This window comes from Artemia sp. Qi Xiang Cuo, chromosome 1 (genome assembly GCF_049724085.1).
Source record: "Artemia sp. Qi Xiang Cuo chromosome 1, ASM4972408v1, whole genome shotgun sequence".
NCBI classification, from domain to species: Eukaryota; Metazoa; Arthropoda; class Branchiopoda; order Anostraca; family Artemiidae; genus Artemia; species Artemia sp. Qi Xiang Cuo.
This window is the reverse complement of record NC_142794.1, coordinates 49,298,111-49,316,429: the sequence shown is the minus strand read 5'-3', so window position 1 is coordinate 49,316,429 and position 18,319 is coordinate 49,298,111. Positions and strand designations below refer to the sequence as shown.

General features: G+C 34.4%; 1 protein-coding gene and 1 non-coding gene across 3 annotated transcripts in view; one reads left to right on the top strand and one right to left on the bottom strand.

Moving 5' to 3' along the window:
* Positions 1-17,058, bottom strand: part of LOC148956430 (signal recognition particle subunit SRP54-like) — a 28,119-nt gene extending 11,061 nt beyond the window's left edge. The window contains exon 1 of one of the 2 annotated variants that reach the window (XM_089108176.1): positions 16,397-17,058. In XM_089108176.1, the coding sequence (XP_088964302.1) occupies positions 16,397-16,595 (199 nt within the window). In that variant the 5' untranslated portion in view covers positions 16,596-17,058. Of the gene's footprint in view, positions 1-8,949; positions 9,099-16,396 lie in introns of those variants that run through there. The other variant, XM_089108183.1, reaches the window with a different exon arrangement.
* A 25-nt stretch (positions 17,059-17,083) lies between these two features.
* LOC148956429 (U2 spliceosomal RNA) lies at positions 17,084-17,273 on the top strand. Its single transcript, XR_016142548.1, has one exon. It is a non-coding gene; the product is annotated as a U2 spliceosomal RNA (small nuclear RNA).
* The last annotated feature ends 1,046 nt before the right edge of the window (positions 17,274-18,319 follow it).

Genomic DNA, 18,319 nt, shown 5'->3' with positions numbered 1-18,319 from the left:
TGGGTGCAGTAACTTGGGTGTCTCCTGAATGTTGGTATATTTCATGAAAGGGATTATTAATGCTTTAACTTAGAAGTTATTCTAACGTCTTAAGAAAATTAACTTGAAAAGTTAGTTTTCCTCAGAAATTTTTGAGCTAAAGCACTTAAATGTTTTTGGAGATTGAAACACAAAATAGAACATTTTTCAATCCAATGACCAATAAATGTTTAGTTTGGCTCTGTTAATCAATATTAGTTGCGTTTTTTGTTCAAAAAGGCCACAAGCCTTCCTAAGTCCTCTTTGGAATGTTTTTACCAGGAATGAGAAGAGCCAAGAAACTTCCACCCTTGCCTCAACAACTGCAACAGTAGGAGTCTAAGCATCATCTTCATCACCTACATACCATGTTTTTGGGAAAAATATAAAGAGATTGTAGACAGTTTCGTTTTGTCATTAAGATACCTGTTAATATATGTTGCATTTTTTTTTTGTAAATATTATAGTTATGTTGAGTCAAATACTAGCAATAAAGCTTACAGAGCTTTCAACCTGATCAAACGTAATCACAAAATTATGAAATGAGACTTGAGCAAATGGATGGAATGACTGAGGGAATGAAAATACTTGGCTAAGGACAAGACATAGATATATGAAGCATAGGAACTAGACTAGACAGATATATTTAAGATCTGTAAAAGGGGAAAATTTGTTGATGTGCAGAACTTCTAATATATTATCAAAATATACAACAAAAATCAACAGGACTGCTGAGAACAAGACAATAACCCTAAAAAAAATGCAAAATTCCACATTTTTGTATACAGGAGACTGAAACCTCTACAGTAGGGTTCTCTAATATGCTGAATCTAATGGTGTGATTTTCATTCACATCACTTTATGCTTTGGCAGCGTTTCCCCCTTTTTCAAAAAGGGCAAGTTTTCTAAGGCTTACTTTTGATGGGTAACCCTAAACTTGATGAATTTTATATATTTTGAATAGCATCAAAATTCAATTCTTTCGATGTATCTTTGCCATAAACTGTTTGATTATATTCCTGCATGTATGAAAGATGACTTTTTACAGTTTATTATTGAAATAAATTTTGAATGTTGTGTTGCGGAATGCTTTTTTCCTAATAATGAAAAAAATTAATAGTATACTTTCTTTCTTCCTCTAGTAAGGTAAATTTCATAAATAGATTGAAAAATATGCTACTTTACCTCCCCAGCCTTTGGATTCCATTTGTGATCCTTTGTGATTTTAATATAAATTTAACAAGGTGCTTGCCTTCAGAGCACCAAGGGATAGATAATTATGCATTACAATTTTCAGAATGGTTCCTTTCTTGCAATTTATATCCAGTGTGTTTTATCCTGTCATGTGTACCTGATTCATCTATGTCATTCATTGACAATATTCTTTCACCTTATACACGTGAGGTTATAATTTTTATTATGGATGAATATCATATCATTGTAGCAATGCTTGAATATAAGATTCAAAAGACTTTGTATAAAGAAATTATTGCAAAAAAGAGAAAAATTTTAAATAAGAATATACATAGTTTAAAAGTAGCTCTTGGTGATTTATATTGGAATAAAATAGTAGAAATGAGAGATCCAGACAGATCACTGGACATTTTTCAATCAAATCTTAAAGGAACAATTAGATCATCATTGCCCTTTTGAAAAATTGCATTGTAAAAAATTCTTACCAAGAAAACCATGGATTACTGAGTCACTCCTGAGGTCAATTAACGAAAAAAATCGTCTGTATGAAATAAGAATGAAACCCATCAAATCATAATATTATACAATTTAAATCCTAAAAACATACGGGTAAAAATGCCTGTAAGAATTTTTGCCCAAAACTATTAATAGATGAAATGAAATGTGTACATTGAATTGAAATGAATTGAAGAAATGTGTACATAAGTACACATTAAATATATGTATATACATAATACATAATAACACATAATACATAAACATATACATAAATACACAGCCTTTTTCTTTGACTGACCATATGGTTTTAAACGGGAGTGATACGGTTAATACGGTTTCACAATTTCCATTGTGAACTCTGAGTACCTTCAATCAAAAAAATATTTTCAAGTAGGTTAGTTTTGCAGGAATATTAAAAAGGGGGGGAGGAGAATTCGTAGGTATTTTGGATTTGAAGGAATGATGGACTTAGGTTGAAGGGAAAAAAAGCTGCTGTGGAGTCTTTCAAAATTCATTTTCCTTGCATTGGTTCTGATGTTATGCATGATCTTGCTGCATCTCCATCCATTTGTATAAAAATTATTTGTCTTTATCAAAAGATAAAAGTATGTTTTGACCCTGGTTAGTTTTAAAGAGAGGCAATTTCCCAATTTTAGATAGACTTTCAACCAACCTTTTGAAACATCTACCATATGGCATTCATGCAGCATTTATCCATATTTTAAAATTGTGTTTATTGTTAGGAGTTTACCCTAGTACACGGAAAAATGCCCAAGTTATCCCAGTGCATAAGAAAGGTGATAAAGCTAATGTTAATAATTACAGGTCTATTGCAATACTTTCTCTGTTGTCAAAGATTTTAGAAAAAAAATCAACAAAAAACAATTTTAACTTATTTGAATAAAAGTAATTATTTTTACCAAAAGCCAGTTTGGATTTAGATCATGTCATTCAACTGAACAAGCAATTCTCAGGGTGATATTGGTGTACCCAAGGGATCTATATTAAGACTGCTGCTATTTCTACTTTATAAAAATGATCTCCCTAGTTGTTTATCCCATAGGAACAGCCTAGCAGTTATGTTCGCAGATGACAGTAGTATCCATTGAAGCTAAAACCATTCATTCTTGATTGAAAATTTGGCAATAGAAATGAATTCAGTTATCCAGTAGTTTCCTTGTAATTGTTTAGTCCCAAGTTTGTCTTGGATGGGATTTACAGTCTTTGGGATATCTAGGCAAGGAATAGTTAAAACTGGAATTGATGAGCTACTTATTTCTGGAAGTAGGATCAAAAAGGTTAAGACATATATGTATTTGGTAATTATATTTGATGAATCGTTATCTTTCTGTAGTCATCCTGATCATCTGTGTATAAAACTAGCCCAAAATTTAAAGAATATGGAAATTGGAACTTTGAATGTTATTAAATAAATAAAAACAAGCTTTTTTAACTGAAAGTAAGGAACGACGTTAAAACTTAAAACAACCAGAAATTATTCCGTATATGAAAGGGGGTGTCCCCTCCTCAACGCCTCGCTTTTTACGCTAAAGTTTTTTTTTTTTTTTAAAAAATAGAGTTGTGAGAAAGTCAAACTTTAGCGTAAAGAGCGAGGCGTGGAGGAGGGGACACCCCCTTTCATATACGGAATAATTTCTGTTTGTTTTAAGTTTTAACGTTGTTCCTTACTTTCAGTTAAAAAACTTGTTTTTTTTATTTAATTTAATTTTTGAACGTTTTTGAATTAATGCAGGTTTTGATTTTGGCTCACAGTACATGGATAATCAAAACAAAATTCGCATAATAATTTCACTTTTTTTTGGTTAAATAGCTTTTTTTAAAGTTGTTTAATTTTATTTACAAAATTTTTAATTAGTAATAAATATACGTAGCTTACGAATAAACTTACGTAACGAACTTCTATATTCATATATTTTTAATACGTATATAAGGGGTTTCACCCCCTAGTTTCAGCTTGCTCTTTAAGCTAAAGTTCGAATTTTGTTCCCATTCTTTAAAAATTACCGCTTAATCACAAAGGCCGTTAATTAGAATAAATAGCTCTTATGAAAGTACTAAAAAATCTTTGGCTTAATAAGCGAGGTATTGACTAGGGGGTGAACACAATCATATACGTAATATTTTCTGTTCGTTTTAAGCTTTGATGTTGCTGCTTACGTTCAGCTTAAAAACTTGTTTTTTTTATTTGATTTCTGATTTATTTTTTTAAATAATGCTGGGAAATCCGGCGTCCCCTTCATAGCATTGTCCCTTCCCCCATGGACATCTCCTCCCCTATAACCCCCGACCCCCCCCCACGACCAGAAAAAATCTCCCCTGACAACGTCTGTATACTTCCCAATAACCAATACGCTATGTTAAGATTGGGTAAAATTCATAACTTTCAGCCCTCCCCCCAAAGACTTCTGCGGATTAAGTCATCCTAAAAGACATAGTTATCATATTTTCAACCATGCTGAACAAAATAGCTATCTCAAAATTTTGATTGGGTGACTTTGGGAAAAAAATGAGCATGGGAGGGGGCCTAGTTACCCTCCATGTTTTTTGGTCACTTATAAAGGGCACTAGAACTTTTAATTTCCGTTCCAATGAGCCCTCCCACGATATTCTAGGACCACTGGCTCGAAACGATCACCCCTGGGGAAAAAAAACAAAACAAAAAACAAACAAATAAAACATGCATCCGTGATCTTTCTTCTGGCAAAAAATGCAAAATTCTACATTTTCGTAGATAGGAGCTTGAAACCTCTACAGTAGGGTTCTATGATACGCTGAATATGATGGTGTGATTTTCATTAAGGTTTTATAACTCTTAGGGGGTCTTTCTCCCTTTTTTCAAAAATCAGCCAAATTTTCTCAGGCGCGTAACTTTTGATGGGTAGGACTAAACTTGATTAAACTTATATATTCGAAATCAGCATTAAAATCTGATTCTTTTGATGTATCTATTGATATCAAAATCCCGTTTTCTAGAGTTTCGGTTACCAATGAACTGGGTTGCTCCTTACTTACAGTTTGTTACCACAAACTGTTTGATGATGTTAAAAAACAACTATTGTATTGACGTTTTGACTGAGGAATTCAGACGCTTTGAAGTTCAACTTATTAGGAGTTTTAGAAATTCATATACTAGGAGTAGGAAGCATGAAATTAGGCAATAGAGAATGTATTTATTGAGGGAGGAAGGATAGGGTACATAGACAAAAAATAGGGCTCATGATGAATAAGAAAGCTGCTAAGTCTTGTTTAGGCAGGGAAGGTACTAATAATAGAATACTAATTGCTCATTTTATGACTAAAAAGTTCAAGGTATCAGCTATAGTAGTATATGCCCCTGTAGAACCAACTGATAGAGATAATAGTGACTCAGTTGAATTTTACTTACAGTTACAGGAGCAAATAGACACAGTCCCAGGTAGAAACATAGTGTTTTTATTTGGAGATTTTAATGCCCAGAAATAAGGATAGATGGTATCCTAGCCTAAGTAAATTTGGTGTAGGAAAGGAGAACAGTAATGACTAGAGACTGCTGCAAATTTGTGGGTATAATAATCTACTTATAACCAATACAGTGTTTGGTCATAAAAATGGCCCACAAGTTAATGTGGTATTCATGTCATGGTAAGACAGCAAACCTTATTGATTTTGTTATTGTAAACCACAAACTGGCAGGATCAATATAAGATACTAGAGTGTATAGGAGTGCTGTTATTGATGTTAAAAGTAAATATTGTCTCTTACTAGGTTGCTAACTACTGCTGCAACCCAGATAACCCTCTAGTAGCGTCTAAGATTATTTTAAAGCCGATATTTCAGAAGGGTAACCCCCTCCCAGAAAGTTATGATATTGGTACACTCCAGGATGAGAACTTGAGAGAAACTTTCCAGGAACAGTTGAATACTATCTAGAGAGTTTAAAATTTGACAACATAGAAGATGGATGGAATAATTTTAAGAAAACCAATTGTGAAATTGCTGATGGTGTCCCAGGGAAGAAAATTAGGAACGCAGCTAGGGATATTAGTGAAAAAGCTTTAATGTTTAATAGAGAGAAGAAGGGGACTGTAAAAGAATTATCTGAGTGATAGATTATATGAAAACAAGAGGAATGAAAAGAAAGTAGAGAAGGCATTAAAATATGAACCAAAAAGGTGTAAAGTGGAGGCCATGGATAAAATTGCTGAGGATCTGGAAGATGCAGCTAAATGGCATAATAGTAAAATAAAGTACTGGGATGTTAATAAATTGAGAGGGAGCAGTCAATCTGGACTGGTCCCAGTTAAAGAAGGAAAGAGTTAAAGAGAGATGGGCAGAACATTTTAAGAATTTGCTAAACCAAGGTAGAGTTGCAGGAAAAGATATAAAGGAAAATGAAAAAGTTTGATACCTTGGATGTGAAGGAAGATTTGCTCTGTGAAGAAGCATCAGTGACAGCACTAAAAGGATTAAAAAATGATAAGGCCTCAGGTGCTCATAGGCTATTGTGATGAGTTTCTACTGACACAGATTATTGACCAACCAACATGATTCAGGCACAAGCAACAGCCCTCCTTACTAGACTTAGTTGTCACAAATGATCCTGAACAAATTATTTCTACTTCCTATCACCCAGCAATTGGAAGCAGTGACCCTATTTGTACCTTGACTGAGATACAGATGAACGCTAAGAAGGAAAATAAAGTAAGAAACCCTTTACAGATTATGAGTAGATACAGCAGGGCCTGTCAAAGATAAAATGGAAGAATGTGGTTGACAGTCATAATATAGAAAAAAGATGGGAAGCACTTAAAACCATATTCCTAGCTGCAGAAAACCAACATACCTGGGTACACTGGTCACCCCTGCCAAAAACACTCCCCTTCCTGCCCAAAGAAGTCATATGGGCTAAAAGGACGAAGGAAAGAGCATGGACAAAATACATAAGGTGCAGACGTGATAACCACTATGACATGTTCAAGAAATGCAGAAACAGGCTAAGAAATTTGACTTGGAAGATTGTAAAAAACCATGAGGCAATGCTGATGCAAAGCAGAATCCAAAGGGGTTCTGGTGCCAGGTCTTGGCAGATAATCCCTCTAGACATGATATCCCAGACCTCATGAAGGAGGATGACACGAAGACCTCAGAGGCAAAAGAAAAAGCAGATTTGCTCAACTCTAGCTTTGGTACAAATTTATCCACTCAACCCATAGCAAACCCTCCACCCACCTTACCAGAGTAACCAATTTAAGAACCAATGATGTATATGACAATTGTAAGTGTATAGAATGTTCTTAAAAGGCTTAAAAGACTGGATGCAAATAAAGCTGGTGTGCAAGATAATCCACAACCCAGACTATTAAAAGAAGCAGCTGAACAAATTGATGAGCCACTAGCAGTGATTCTTGGGATGTCACTCACTTCCAGAGTGATCCCAAGTGACTGGAAGCAGGCTAACATCAAGCCCATCTTCAAGAAAGGGAGAAAGGACAAAGCCAGTAATTATTGCCCTATAAGTCTTACTTCTATTGTATTCAAGGTCCTTGAAATCATCATGAATGACGCACTGGTCTCTTGCCTATAAATAAATCAGCCACTTTCAAAAAGTCAGCATGGTTTCGATGAAGGTTGCTCATTCAACAGAAATATAATTGAATCATATGATTTTGTGACCAGACTCTTGAGTGATGGCCTTCTGGTGGATACCATACTGCTTGATCAATCAAAATCCTTTGATAAAGTACAGCATCAACTTCTTCTACTGAAAGTGGAAGCATACAGGGTACATGAGGATATAGTTGCCTGGATTGAAGCATTTCTTACTAAAAGAGCTCAGAAGGTAGTAGTTATGATGCCACCAGTAAAACCATGGCACCTGCATGCTACTGTTAAAGGGGTTATTATAAGCAAAGTTGTGACATTAGAAATGGGTTCCATAAGCAATGTCAGCTAGATAGTAAATAAGTTTAAAGGGATGACTGTTAAATGAAAATAGGATTTTGGAATATATTTTAATGAACAAGGTTAAAAGATTAAGTTGTGTAAGGTAAGCAGTGATTTTTAATTATGATATTAATATATTATTAAATGTTATATAAAACAACTATTAATTTGAATTAATTTACCATTATATCGAGGGGGAGGGGGGAGGAGTGAAGGTAGGTACTTCAAAGTACCTTCCTGGGACATACCTTAGCATGTAGATCCATCCCTGAAAGTTTCATTTTCCTAATCCAACCCCTTTCCAAGATAGCCAAAAGTAACTAAAGTAGAATTTGGTCAATATCTATGAAATCATATTATTGAGTTAGGACAAAAGTGAATACACCATTCGATGCCTTTTTTATGCTGATTACGAATATAATAAGCATTTCTATTGGAAATGAGTTTCAGCCCCCCTCCCTATATAGGCCAATTCAGGGTTTGGTTTGGTATAGCCTATATAGGGGGGGGGCTGAAATTCATTTCCGATAGAAATGCTTATTATATTCTTAGTCAGCATAAAAAAAGGTCATATTATTGAGTTAGGACTAAAGTGAATACACTATTTGATGCCTTTTTTTATGCTGATTACAAATATAATAAGCATAATAAGCAATATAATAATAATTTCTATCGGAAATGAATTTCAGCCCCCCCCTATATAGGCTATACCCCACCTAACCAAAACCTAACCTAACCGTGAAATGGCATATATAGGGGGGGGGGGGGAAATTCATTTCCGATAGAAATGCTTATGATATTCGTAATCAGCATAAAAAAAGGCATTGAATGGTGTATTCACTTTAGTCTTAACTCAATAATATTATTTCGTATATATTGACCTATAAAAAGGCATCGAATGGTGTATTCACTTTATTCCTAACTCAATAATATGATTTTGTAGATATTGACCTAGAATTTTATCACCTTTTTTTATGCTCTTTACAAATATAATAACCATTTTGTTTGGAATTATTTTCAGCCCCCACCCCTGTATATACCAATTCAGGGTATATATTTGCACGTTAGGGGGGTAGGGGTAATTTTATTTCTGTTGTAACTGAGAGGTAAGATTAAACTGTTCTCCCACCCCCCTAATGTGCAAATATATACCCTGAATTGGTATATATAGGGGTGGGGGCTAAAATTCATTTCTGACAAAAAATGATTATTATATTTGTAAAGAGCATAAAAAAGGGGTAATTGTTTAGCCTTGTGACACCTGATAAGGAGACATGTTAAGAAAACAATTCTTACTTTAAAATATGTATAATGATCCTAGTTCTTATATTATCAAACGGGAGAACCTTTATCATCAAGTCTTTCCTCTAAAAATCCTTCTTTTTCAAGCTTAAAAGAAAATGTTTCCAAAACCCATGCTAAAAGTACCACGTTGCTTAAGTCTTTTGAAATTGCTGCGGTAAACTGCCGCCAAATAAGTTGTTTTATAGATAGCGTTTAGCACGTGTGTCAAAAAACGTGTTTAAAGAAAAAGTAGTGGTAAATTGAAATTATGAATTCTGTTTGAAATTAATTTTTATATTATATTAATTTTTATATTATTTCATTTCTTTTCAATTCCGTGCATTTCTTGTATTTTTGCCACTGCTCATTAAAAAAAACAGTATTTTCGCCAGTGCTCATTAAAAAAAAATTCTGTGCATTTTTTGTAACCTAACCTGATAACTTCAATTCAAAATCAACGGATTTTTTATATAATTTTTTTTTATATTATTTCATTTCTTTTCAATGCCGTTCATATTTTGTATTTTCAATTTTTCGCCAAAAATACAACATTTTGATTTTCACCACTGCTATTAATATTTTGTATTTATGCAACTGCTATTTGCCCTTCGCCACTGCTCTTTAAAAAAAAATATTAAAAAGACCAGCATGAACGCTATCTATAAAAGAACTTATTAGGCGGCAATTTAAAAAGACTTAAGTATTGAATTTTCAATGTTGTGATATTTGGAAACTTGTTCTCTTTTGAGGATTTTTAAAGGAAAGACTTGATGATAAAGGTTCTCCCGTTGGATAATATAAGAACTAGGATCATTATACATATTTTAAAGTAAGAATTGTTTTCTTAACGTGTCTCCTTATCAGGTGTCACAAGGCTAAACAAATACCAAAAAAGGCATTGAGTGGTATATACACTTACCAACGATACTTTAAAGCCCAGCTCCCACTAGCGCCCAAGAACCCAAAACATTTACTTTAGCGCCCAAGAACCCATAGCGCCCACAGCTTCCAACTTGAAAGATAAATACAAGCACACCCAAGTCTCAATTCATAAAGCCAAATATTGAGTTATTTTACCTTTGGTACAGCAAATTCTTCTTTCTTCTTTAAATAGGGATTTAAAAAATTATCCTCACTGAAGTTTGTAAATCACAGATGATGCTGGCATGCATAAAAGAATTCTACTATTCACAAAGATTGGAGTCAGCAAACCAATGTGTTGGCAAAGGGTATTTGACAAAGAGAGAGCATATCAAGTTACAAGAGGGGAAATTTGGCTTCTGTCGGCAAACACATTTCACATACACATATCAATTTACAGGAGAGATTAAGTTTCGGTTCATTCTGGGTGTTCAGAAATACTTCAAATATATCATGCAGTTTTCGGTTCCGAAAAATTAAAAGTTCTGTTATTATATGCATTCGGGCGTCAACCATGCTTAGGGTTATGATGCCCTTTACAATGTTTTTATCAATTGAAAAACAATATCCCTAGGATTTGTCATAAAATGGAACGTGTGCCCCATTGCTACAGCTCTTTGTGACTTTCTTATTTAACAAAACCAGTCTTTTTAGTGCCAAGGTCATAAAATTCTATCTTTAAGGCCAAAAAATGAGAAAAAGGTTCATTGTCGGCAAACACATTTCGCAGAGACATATCAAGTTACAGGAGAGATCGACTTTGGGTTCTTTCTGGGCGTTCAGAAATATTTCAAATGTGTCATTCATTTTTGGGTTCTGATAAATTAAAAATGCCTGTATTACATGCATGCGGGCGTTGGCCTTGCTTGGGCTTATGATGCCCTATACAGTGTTTTTATTAAGTGAAAAATAATTCATACTTATATTTTCGGCCAAATAATTATTCAAATAATCAATTTGTTGTCAGTATAATTTTATTTTTATCTTGGGCGCCAGATTCAAAGGTAAATATAAACCTTTTCTGAAACCAGATCTAGCTTCCAGGATCAAAGCTTTGATACTTTAGCTCCTCAGCTTCCAGAGTCCAAGTGCCCACGATCAAAAAAGAGCTTTAGACTTTGGGCCTGGGAGCTTATCCTCAAATTTCAGCTCAATTCGATCCTTCCTTCCCTATTTTCCAAAAACCAAATATCAAGTTTTGTGGGGATTTGCTTGCGTCAAAAATAGATACTGGATGCTAAAATAATAAGTCTGTTAGTGTCTGTGGTACAGTGGTCTCTGTTCCTGACTGTCAGGCTGGAGATCCGGGTTCGATTCCCTGTCAAAGAAAATTTTTTATATACTGAATTTAAAGTTTAAAAAATAAACTCAGTTTCTTTTTTAAATCCAATCTATTAGTAGGATTTAAAAAAGATGGAATGATGGAAAAAAATGTTTTTTTATTTGATATCTGATTGTTACGAAATAATGGCGGGAAATCCAGCTCCCCCTCAGTAGAATTCTTTTGTGTAGACCCGCACCATCTGTGATATGCTAACTTTAGATATGATATTTGGCTTCTGTCGGCAAACACACTTCGCAGAGACATATCAAATTACAGGAGAGATCAACTTTGGGTTCTTTCTGGGCGTTCAGAAATATTTCAAATATGTCATTCATTTTTGGGTTCTGATTAATTAAAATGCTTGTATTACATGCATGCGGGCGTTGGCCTTGCTTGGGCTTATGATGCCCGATACACTGTTTTTATCAAGTGAAAAATAATTCATACTTATATTTTCGGCCAAATAAGTATTCAAATAATCAATTTATTGTCAGTATAATTTTATTTTTAACTTGGGCGCCAGATTCAAAGGTAAATAAACACCAGATCGCCTGGGATTTTACGAGTTCCTTGCACTTTTTCTTCTTTGGCTCCAGTAAAAATCGTTATTTAAAGAAGGAAGAAGAATTTGCTGTACCAAAGGTAAAATAACTTAATATTTGGTTTTATGAATTGATACTGGGATGTGCTTGTATTTTATCTTCCAAGTTGGGAGCTGTGGGCGCTATGGGTTCTTGGGCGCTAAAGTAAATGTTGCTTTGATCCTGGAAGCTAGATCCGGTTTCAGCAAAGGTTTATATTTACCTTTGAGTCTGGCACCCAAGTTAAAAATAAAATTATACTGACAATATTAAAGAGAAACGTTAAATGATCCATGCCTTTTTTTTCTTTTTTTTTTAGTAATTCGTAGGTGCAATGTCGATTTCTGTCAGCACAGTTTCGTCCCCCCCCCCTCTAAAGGAAAATTGCTAGCAATGCCCCTGGCCTTAGCTACAACTAGAAGTATTTGAGACAAGAGTATAATTTTATTTGGCAGCCGCGCGTCAATCCCCGCCCCCCCCGGACATCCGGGATCTACCACTGTTTCTAAGTTGTAAATATAATAGAAAATTCATTTTTTTGTAGGGAATCTGCATAATTTTCCGCAATGACGTGGAAAAACTTTTTGAAGTTTCCCCCAGGACTTTTCTGAAATTACGCCCCTGGCCACAACTTTATTATTTAACTATTACCTGTAAATACTTTTTTAATATTTTTTTTTACTGATCTCTCAATGCAATGCTAATGCGAAACACCCCCCCTCCCCGATTGCTCAGCCGCCTTGCATACTTTGTTGATGCGGATTACTCTTGCCCCAGATGTAATATAGGTATAGAAGATGTGGCCAATATTCTCGCCGAGTGCCAGCAACTTTCTCTGTTAAGGGGAAAGTATTTTGAGGGTGGTAGCTTGGAGTTCCCGGGGATCCTGAAGACAACTGTAAAAAGAACAATCATGCAGTTATGTAAATATGTAAATGAAACGTTGACAGCAATAATTGATTATTCTTTATTTATTATTATTATTTTCTTTTAGTTATTTATTTATTTATTTCATTTTATTTGTTTAATTATTTTATTTTTTGGGGGGGGGGAGAAGTTAGATTTTATGTTATTTTTCTTGTGGAGTGTAATTAAGAAAACTATGTTTTATGGCCTATTTTTTGGCTTATAATAAAATTATTATTATTATTATTACATTCCGTAATGAAATTTATGGTGAGTCAAGAATGCAATATTTGTTCGTACGCTTCTTCAGTTCGTGATCTTCTTTGAACAATTATTTCCGTGTGATATTCACAAGCACGTCTACTTGAATGCTTTACTAGTACAAAAGCGCAACCTCCCCCATAGCTTCTAAGTCCATTTCGTAGCTGTCTTTGTTACATCAATCAGCATCTTTGAAAAAGAGAATTCTCCTTGCAGACTCGATGATTCACTGTCCTTGGAATTTCATTCATAAAGTTACATGAGGTTTGACGGCAACTTTCAACCCGGCATCTTTGAAAAAGAGAATTCTCCTTGCAGACTTGATGATTCACCGTCATTGGATTTACTTATTCGGATTGTTCATTTCATTTACGTTTATTAGTTGATTATAATTTAGTAACATTTGTTTTTATTGAAATTTATTAGATATGAATTTATTAAATTTATTTTAATTATTTTTCAAAATATTATTTAATTATCAATTTATTCAATAATTTTTCATTTTTTTTATTTATGTTTATAAGTTTTGAGAATTTATTTCATAAACGTTATTGATTTATTTATTATTAGTGGCTTGCAAAGGTTCCTACTAGTCCTATTTTGTGTGGTTTTTTTCGATACCTGGAAATATGGAAATGCTTTTTCTTTGTTTTCTTTGCCAGGAAGCCCCTTTTAGCGTCAGTGTGCCCTGAATATGTGAAGTCAAAATCCATGTGGTCATATTTTTAGTTGTGGTCATCAGAGCCTTATCCAGGGAGGATACCAGGTTTTTAACCCCTCCCCCTTCAAAAAACTTCTTTGACTTGCAAATTCAAAGTATCTTAAAAGTGCCTTAATCTAGCTGAAGTCCGTTAGGTAATCTTGCTGAAGTCCGTTGGGCTAATTTCAAAAAAGGATATTTTTTGGTACTCTCTCGCCACCCCGTAATTTTTTTTTAAACTCCTCGAAAACAAACCCTGGATACGATCCTGATGACCGTGTTTGTGTTTATAAGATAAATAGGAAAACCAGTGAGAACGAATCGGATACTAAATATCTAAATTGTGTTTTTTTTTCTTTTTTATTCGTATAATTGAATTTTCAATGTAATGGTAGTATTTGGAACAATTGGTTGTTACTTTCAATTAAAGTGTAATTTTGAATAACAAACGCTTATATTCGTAGTTTTTAAAAACATCTTTTAGTAAAAGGGATTAGCGTGTTGTAAAGCCTTTTTTTTCTTTTTTTTCATTCAAATAATTCAAGCAATGAAGATTCTGTGTATGTATCACGGTTCTGGATCTGCAGTTTCTCAGAAAATTACGATTCTTATTAGCTACTAAACTATCCTGTATTGAAATATTATTATTAATTTATTAATTGTCAGTTCACAAAATGAAGAAAAAGACGGAGCATAAAATATAATGAAAGGTATAAAAGACAAAATACAACTCAATAGAACACTATATATATATATATATATATATATATATATATATATATATATATATATATATATATATATATATATATATATATATATATATATATATATATATATATATATATATATATATATATATATATATATATATATATATATATATATATATATATATATATTATATATATTATATATATATATATATATATATATATATATATATATATATATATATATATATATATATATATATATACAACATTGTATATATCGTATATATTATATATATACGTATATATATATATATATAGACATTGCACCTACGAATTTCTCAAAAAAAAGAAAAGAAAAAAGGCATGGATCATTTAACGTTTCTCTTTAATAATAGCAAGCAAATGATTTGAAAACAAAGATATTTGCTGCTAAGTGGCGAAAACTTCGACAACATAACTGTAATAGTTTGCCTTAACATTTTTCGTTTTCCCTCCAACATTGACCCCCCCCTCCCCTGCCCTCAGAAATGGGGGAAGGAGGAGCGCTGAGCCTTCCCCTTGTAGCAGATCCCATTTATTTTTGATTCTGAGTATTTTTGGTTTTCTCTCCAAAATTGACCCCCCTCCCCTGCCCTCCGAAATGGGGGAATGAGGGGCCGCTGAGCCTTCACCTTGAGGCAGATCACGCTGTATTTTTGATTCTGAGAATTTTTGTTTTCCCTCCAAATTTGACCCCCCTCCCCTGCCCCCAGAAATGGGGGAAGGAAGGGCCTCTGAGCCTTCCCCTTGAGGCAGATCCCATTTATTTTTGATTCTGAGCATTTTTGGTTTTCCCTCCAAAATTGACCCACCCCCTCCCAAAATTGACCCCCCCACCTCCCCTGCCCTCAGAAATGGGGGAATGAGGGGCTTCGGAGCCTTCCCCTTGAGGCAGATCATGCGTTATTTTTGATTCTGAGTATTTTTGGTTTTCCCTCCCAAATTACCCCCCCCTCAGAAATGGGCGAAGGCGGGGTCTCCGAGCCTTCCCTTTGAAGCAGACCGCATTTATTTTTGATTGTTTGATTTATTTTTATTGTCAGTATAATTTTATTTTTAACTTGGGTGCCAGATTCAAAGGTAAATATAAACCTTTGCTTGCTTGGGCCTTTGGGCGTTGGCCTTGCTTGGGCTTATGATGCCCTATATAGTGTTTTTATCAAGCGAAAAATAATTCATACTTATATTTTCGGCGAAATAAGTATTCAAATAATCAATTTATTGTCAGTATAATTTTATTTTTAACTTGGGCGCCAGATTCAAAGGTAAATATAAACCTTTGCTGAAACCAGATCTAGCTTCAAGGATCAAAGCAACATTAATTGATAATAATCTCTCTTTGCCATATTCACCTTGCCAACACAATGCACTTGCTGACATAAACTGAATATATCTTTGTGAGTAGTAGAATTCTTTTGTGTATGCCCGCAACATCTGTGATTTGCTAACTTTAGATATGATGCTTTTTTAAATCGCTATTTAAAGAAGAAATGGACTATAAATTTGCTGTGCTATAGGTAATGCTAGTATTTATTTTTCAAGTTGGGAGCTGTGGGTTCTGGGCGCTAAAGTATTAATGAATTTGGGTTCTTTGGGAGCTAGCAGGTGCTGGGCTTTAAAGTATTGTTGGTTATACACTTTAGTCATAACTCAATAATATGATTTGGTAAACATTTACCAAAATAAAAGCAGCTTAGTTCTGTACTAGGCTATACAGATGTCTTTGACAATTCCCTACAAATCTAGGCCTACAGCATGATACTGCTTGCCCTACTAGCCTAGACAGCATGTCTAGATACTGCTTGGGCCTGTGTTCAAGGTAACCAATAGTCCTTGTCATGCACTGCTAATGATTGAAGGTAAGGTTTACTAAGATTTTTAGTCTATATATTTTATGTTGGAACATTGCTACAATGCATCCAACTTAGGAAATTTCACAGGCCTATTTACTTCTTCAGACCCAATAAATTAACAAATAGCCTAAAAAATAACAAATATTTTATGAGCTCACCAACTTGATCATCAAAAGATATTGCACTTTTGACATTTTCTCTGAGTTGCAGAACTTGTCTAATATTAACATCAGCTTCAATTAGGGCAGTTGCTATTTCTTTCAATAAACCATCTAATACTTCTTTACTGATTGTTGTTGCAGAATTGAGAGATTTCAAGGCTGAACTGATTTTTCTTCCTAGATCTGCTAACACCATTTTGTTTTAATTTTAGCCAACTCAACTGAACTCAAAACGAAAAGTATTCGATTTCTTCTTTAAATGTGATTTTTGAAGTAGCATCACGTAAAATCTATGCAATTTTATATGAAGCAGCACTAAATCCTGAGAGATTAGCTCACAGCAACCCGAAAGCTGATAGAGGAAATTGGTGTCTTTAAGAAAAAACCGTAGTCTGGCATTACCTAGCAAAATCAAAAACCATCCTAGATACATATATAGTTTGTGTCCATTTTTTAAACTTTCTTCTTTTCCATAAAGTGAGTACTAAGTGTTTCTCTAAGAACTCCCTTTTGGGAGAAACTACGGTGCTCAAATAAGATATACTTCTTATATCTTAAGATGTATTCCGCGTGCATAAAAGCGCAACACTTGGCAAATTTTTGGGGAGATAGCACTTTTTTTTTGATGTGGTAGCACTTTTAAGAGACCCTGACTAGTACTGTTAATTTCGCTCGAGTGGCAATTCTGCTTCTCGGTCTTTAGGTTTAGATCAAAGTGTTGTATCTGTTCTTATCGGCTTAAGATCTAATGCGGTCCCTATATGGAGCCAACAATACTAGACAGATTTTAAAAACCGGAGGGATGTCAGGCTTGCTCTGCTTCCTCTACACGTATGTCTGGTAATAAAGTATCTCCGGGATCTGCGCACCCTTATCCAGGGGAAACCTAAGCTCACACCCGCTATTCAATTTCCAGAATCAGGTATTTCAACTCTGATACAAATTACAAATTTAAATTGTAAGTGGAGAAACCTCAAAAGTATTAATCTATTTGAGAAATTATAATTGGTTTTGAAAAGCTTGTTAAAACTTTAAATTAAAAGCACGGATTTCGTGATGAGGGTCCAGCTTTTTAATCAAACACTATCATAAACAGCGCGCTAGTGCTGCCTAAGTAAAGAACGATGTGGGCACAATGTGTTTTTTTTTTCTCCATACCCGGGCACTTTGTATCAAAGCAGTTGTCGTAGAAACTTCGAAAACGGCTCATTCAATTGGAAATTGGAGTGGCTAGTGCCCTTTTTAATAGTTAAAAGTGATTGGAGGGCAACTAGCCCCCCATGCCAATCATTCCCCCAAACACATCCAATCAAAATTTAGGGATTGCCCTTTTGTTCAGCGTAGTTGATTTCCATATAGAAAATATCTTTTAGAGGAGGAAACTCCCCCCCCCAACCCTCAGGGCAAGGGTTTTAAATTATGCCTTGAGGGTATATACGATCAATGTTGAAACGATGAACAGTTTATTATTTTGTTTCTTTAAAGCAGGGCACTTCATATAGAAGGGGTCGTCGTAGAAACTTCAAAAGGGGCTCATTCGATTGGAAAACGTGAGTTCTAGTGCCCTTTTTAACAGTCGAAAGTGATTAAAGGGCAACTAGCCCCCCCCCTCTCACGCCAATCGTTCCCCCAAACACATCCAATCGAAATTTTGAGATAGCCATTTTGTACAGCGTAGTTGATTTCCTGATAGAAAATGTATTTTTGAAGGGACACTCCCCCACAACCCTCAGAACAAGGATTTTCAGTTATGCTCTGGGGGAATATGAGGTTTTATAGAAGACCTTGTGGTAGAAAATTCAAACAGGCTCATTCGATTGCAAATTCAAAGGGCTAGTGCCCTTTTTAATAGTCCACAGTCAATGGCGGACAACTACCCCCCCCAGCATTCCTACAAACATATCCAATCTAAATTGTGAG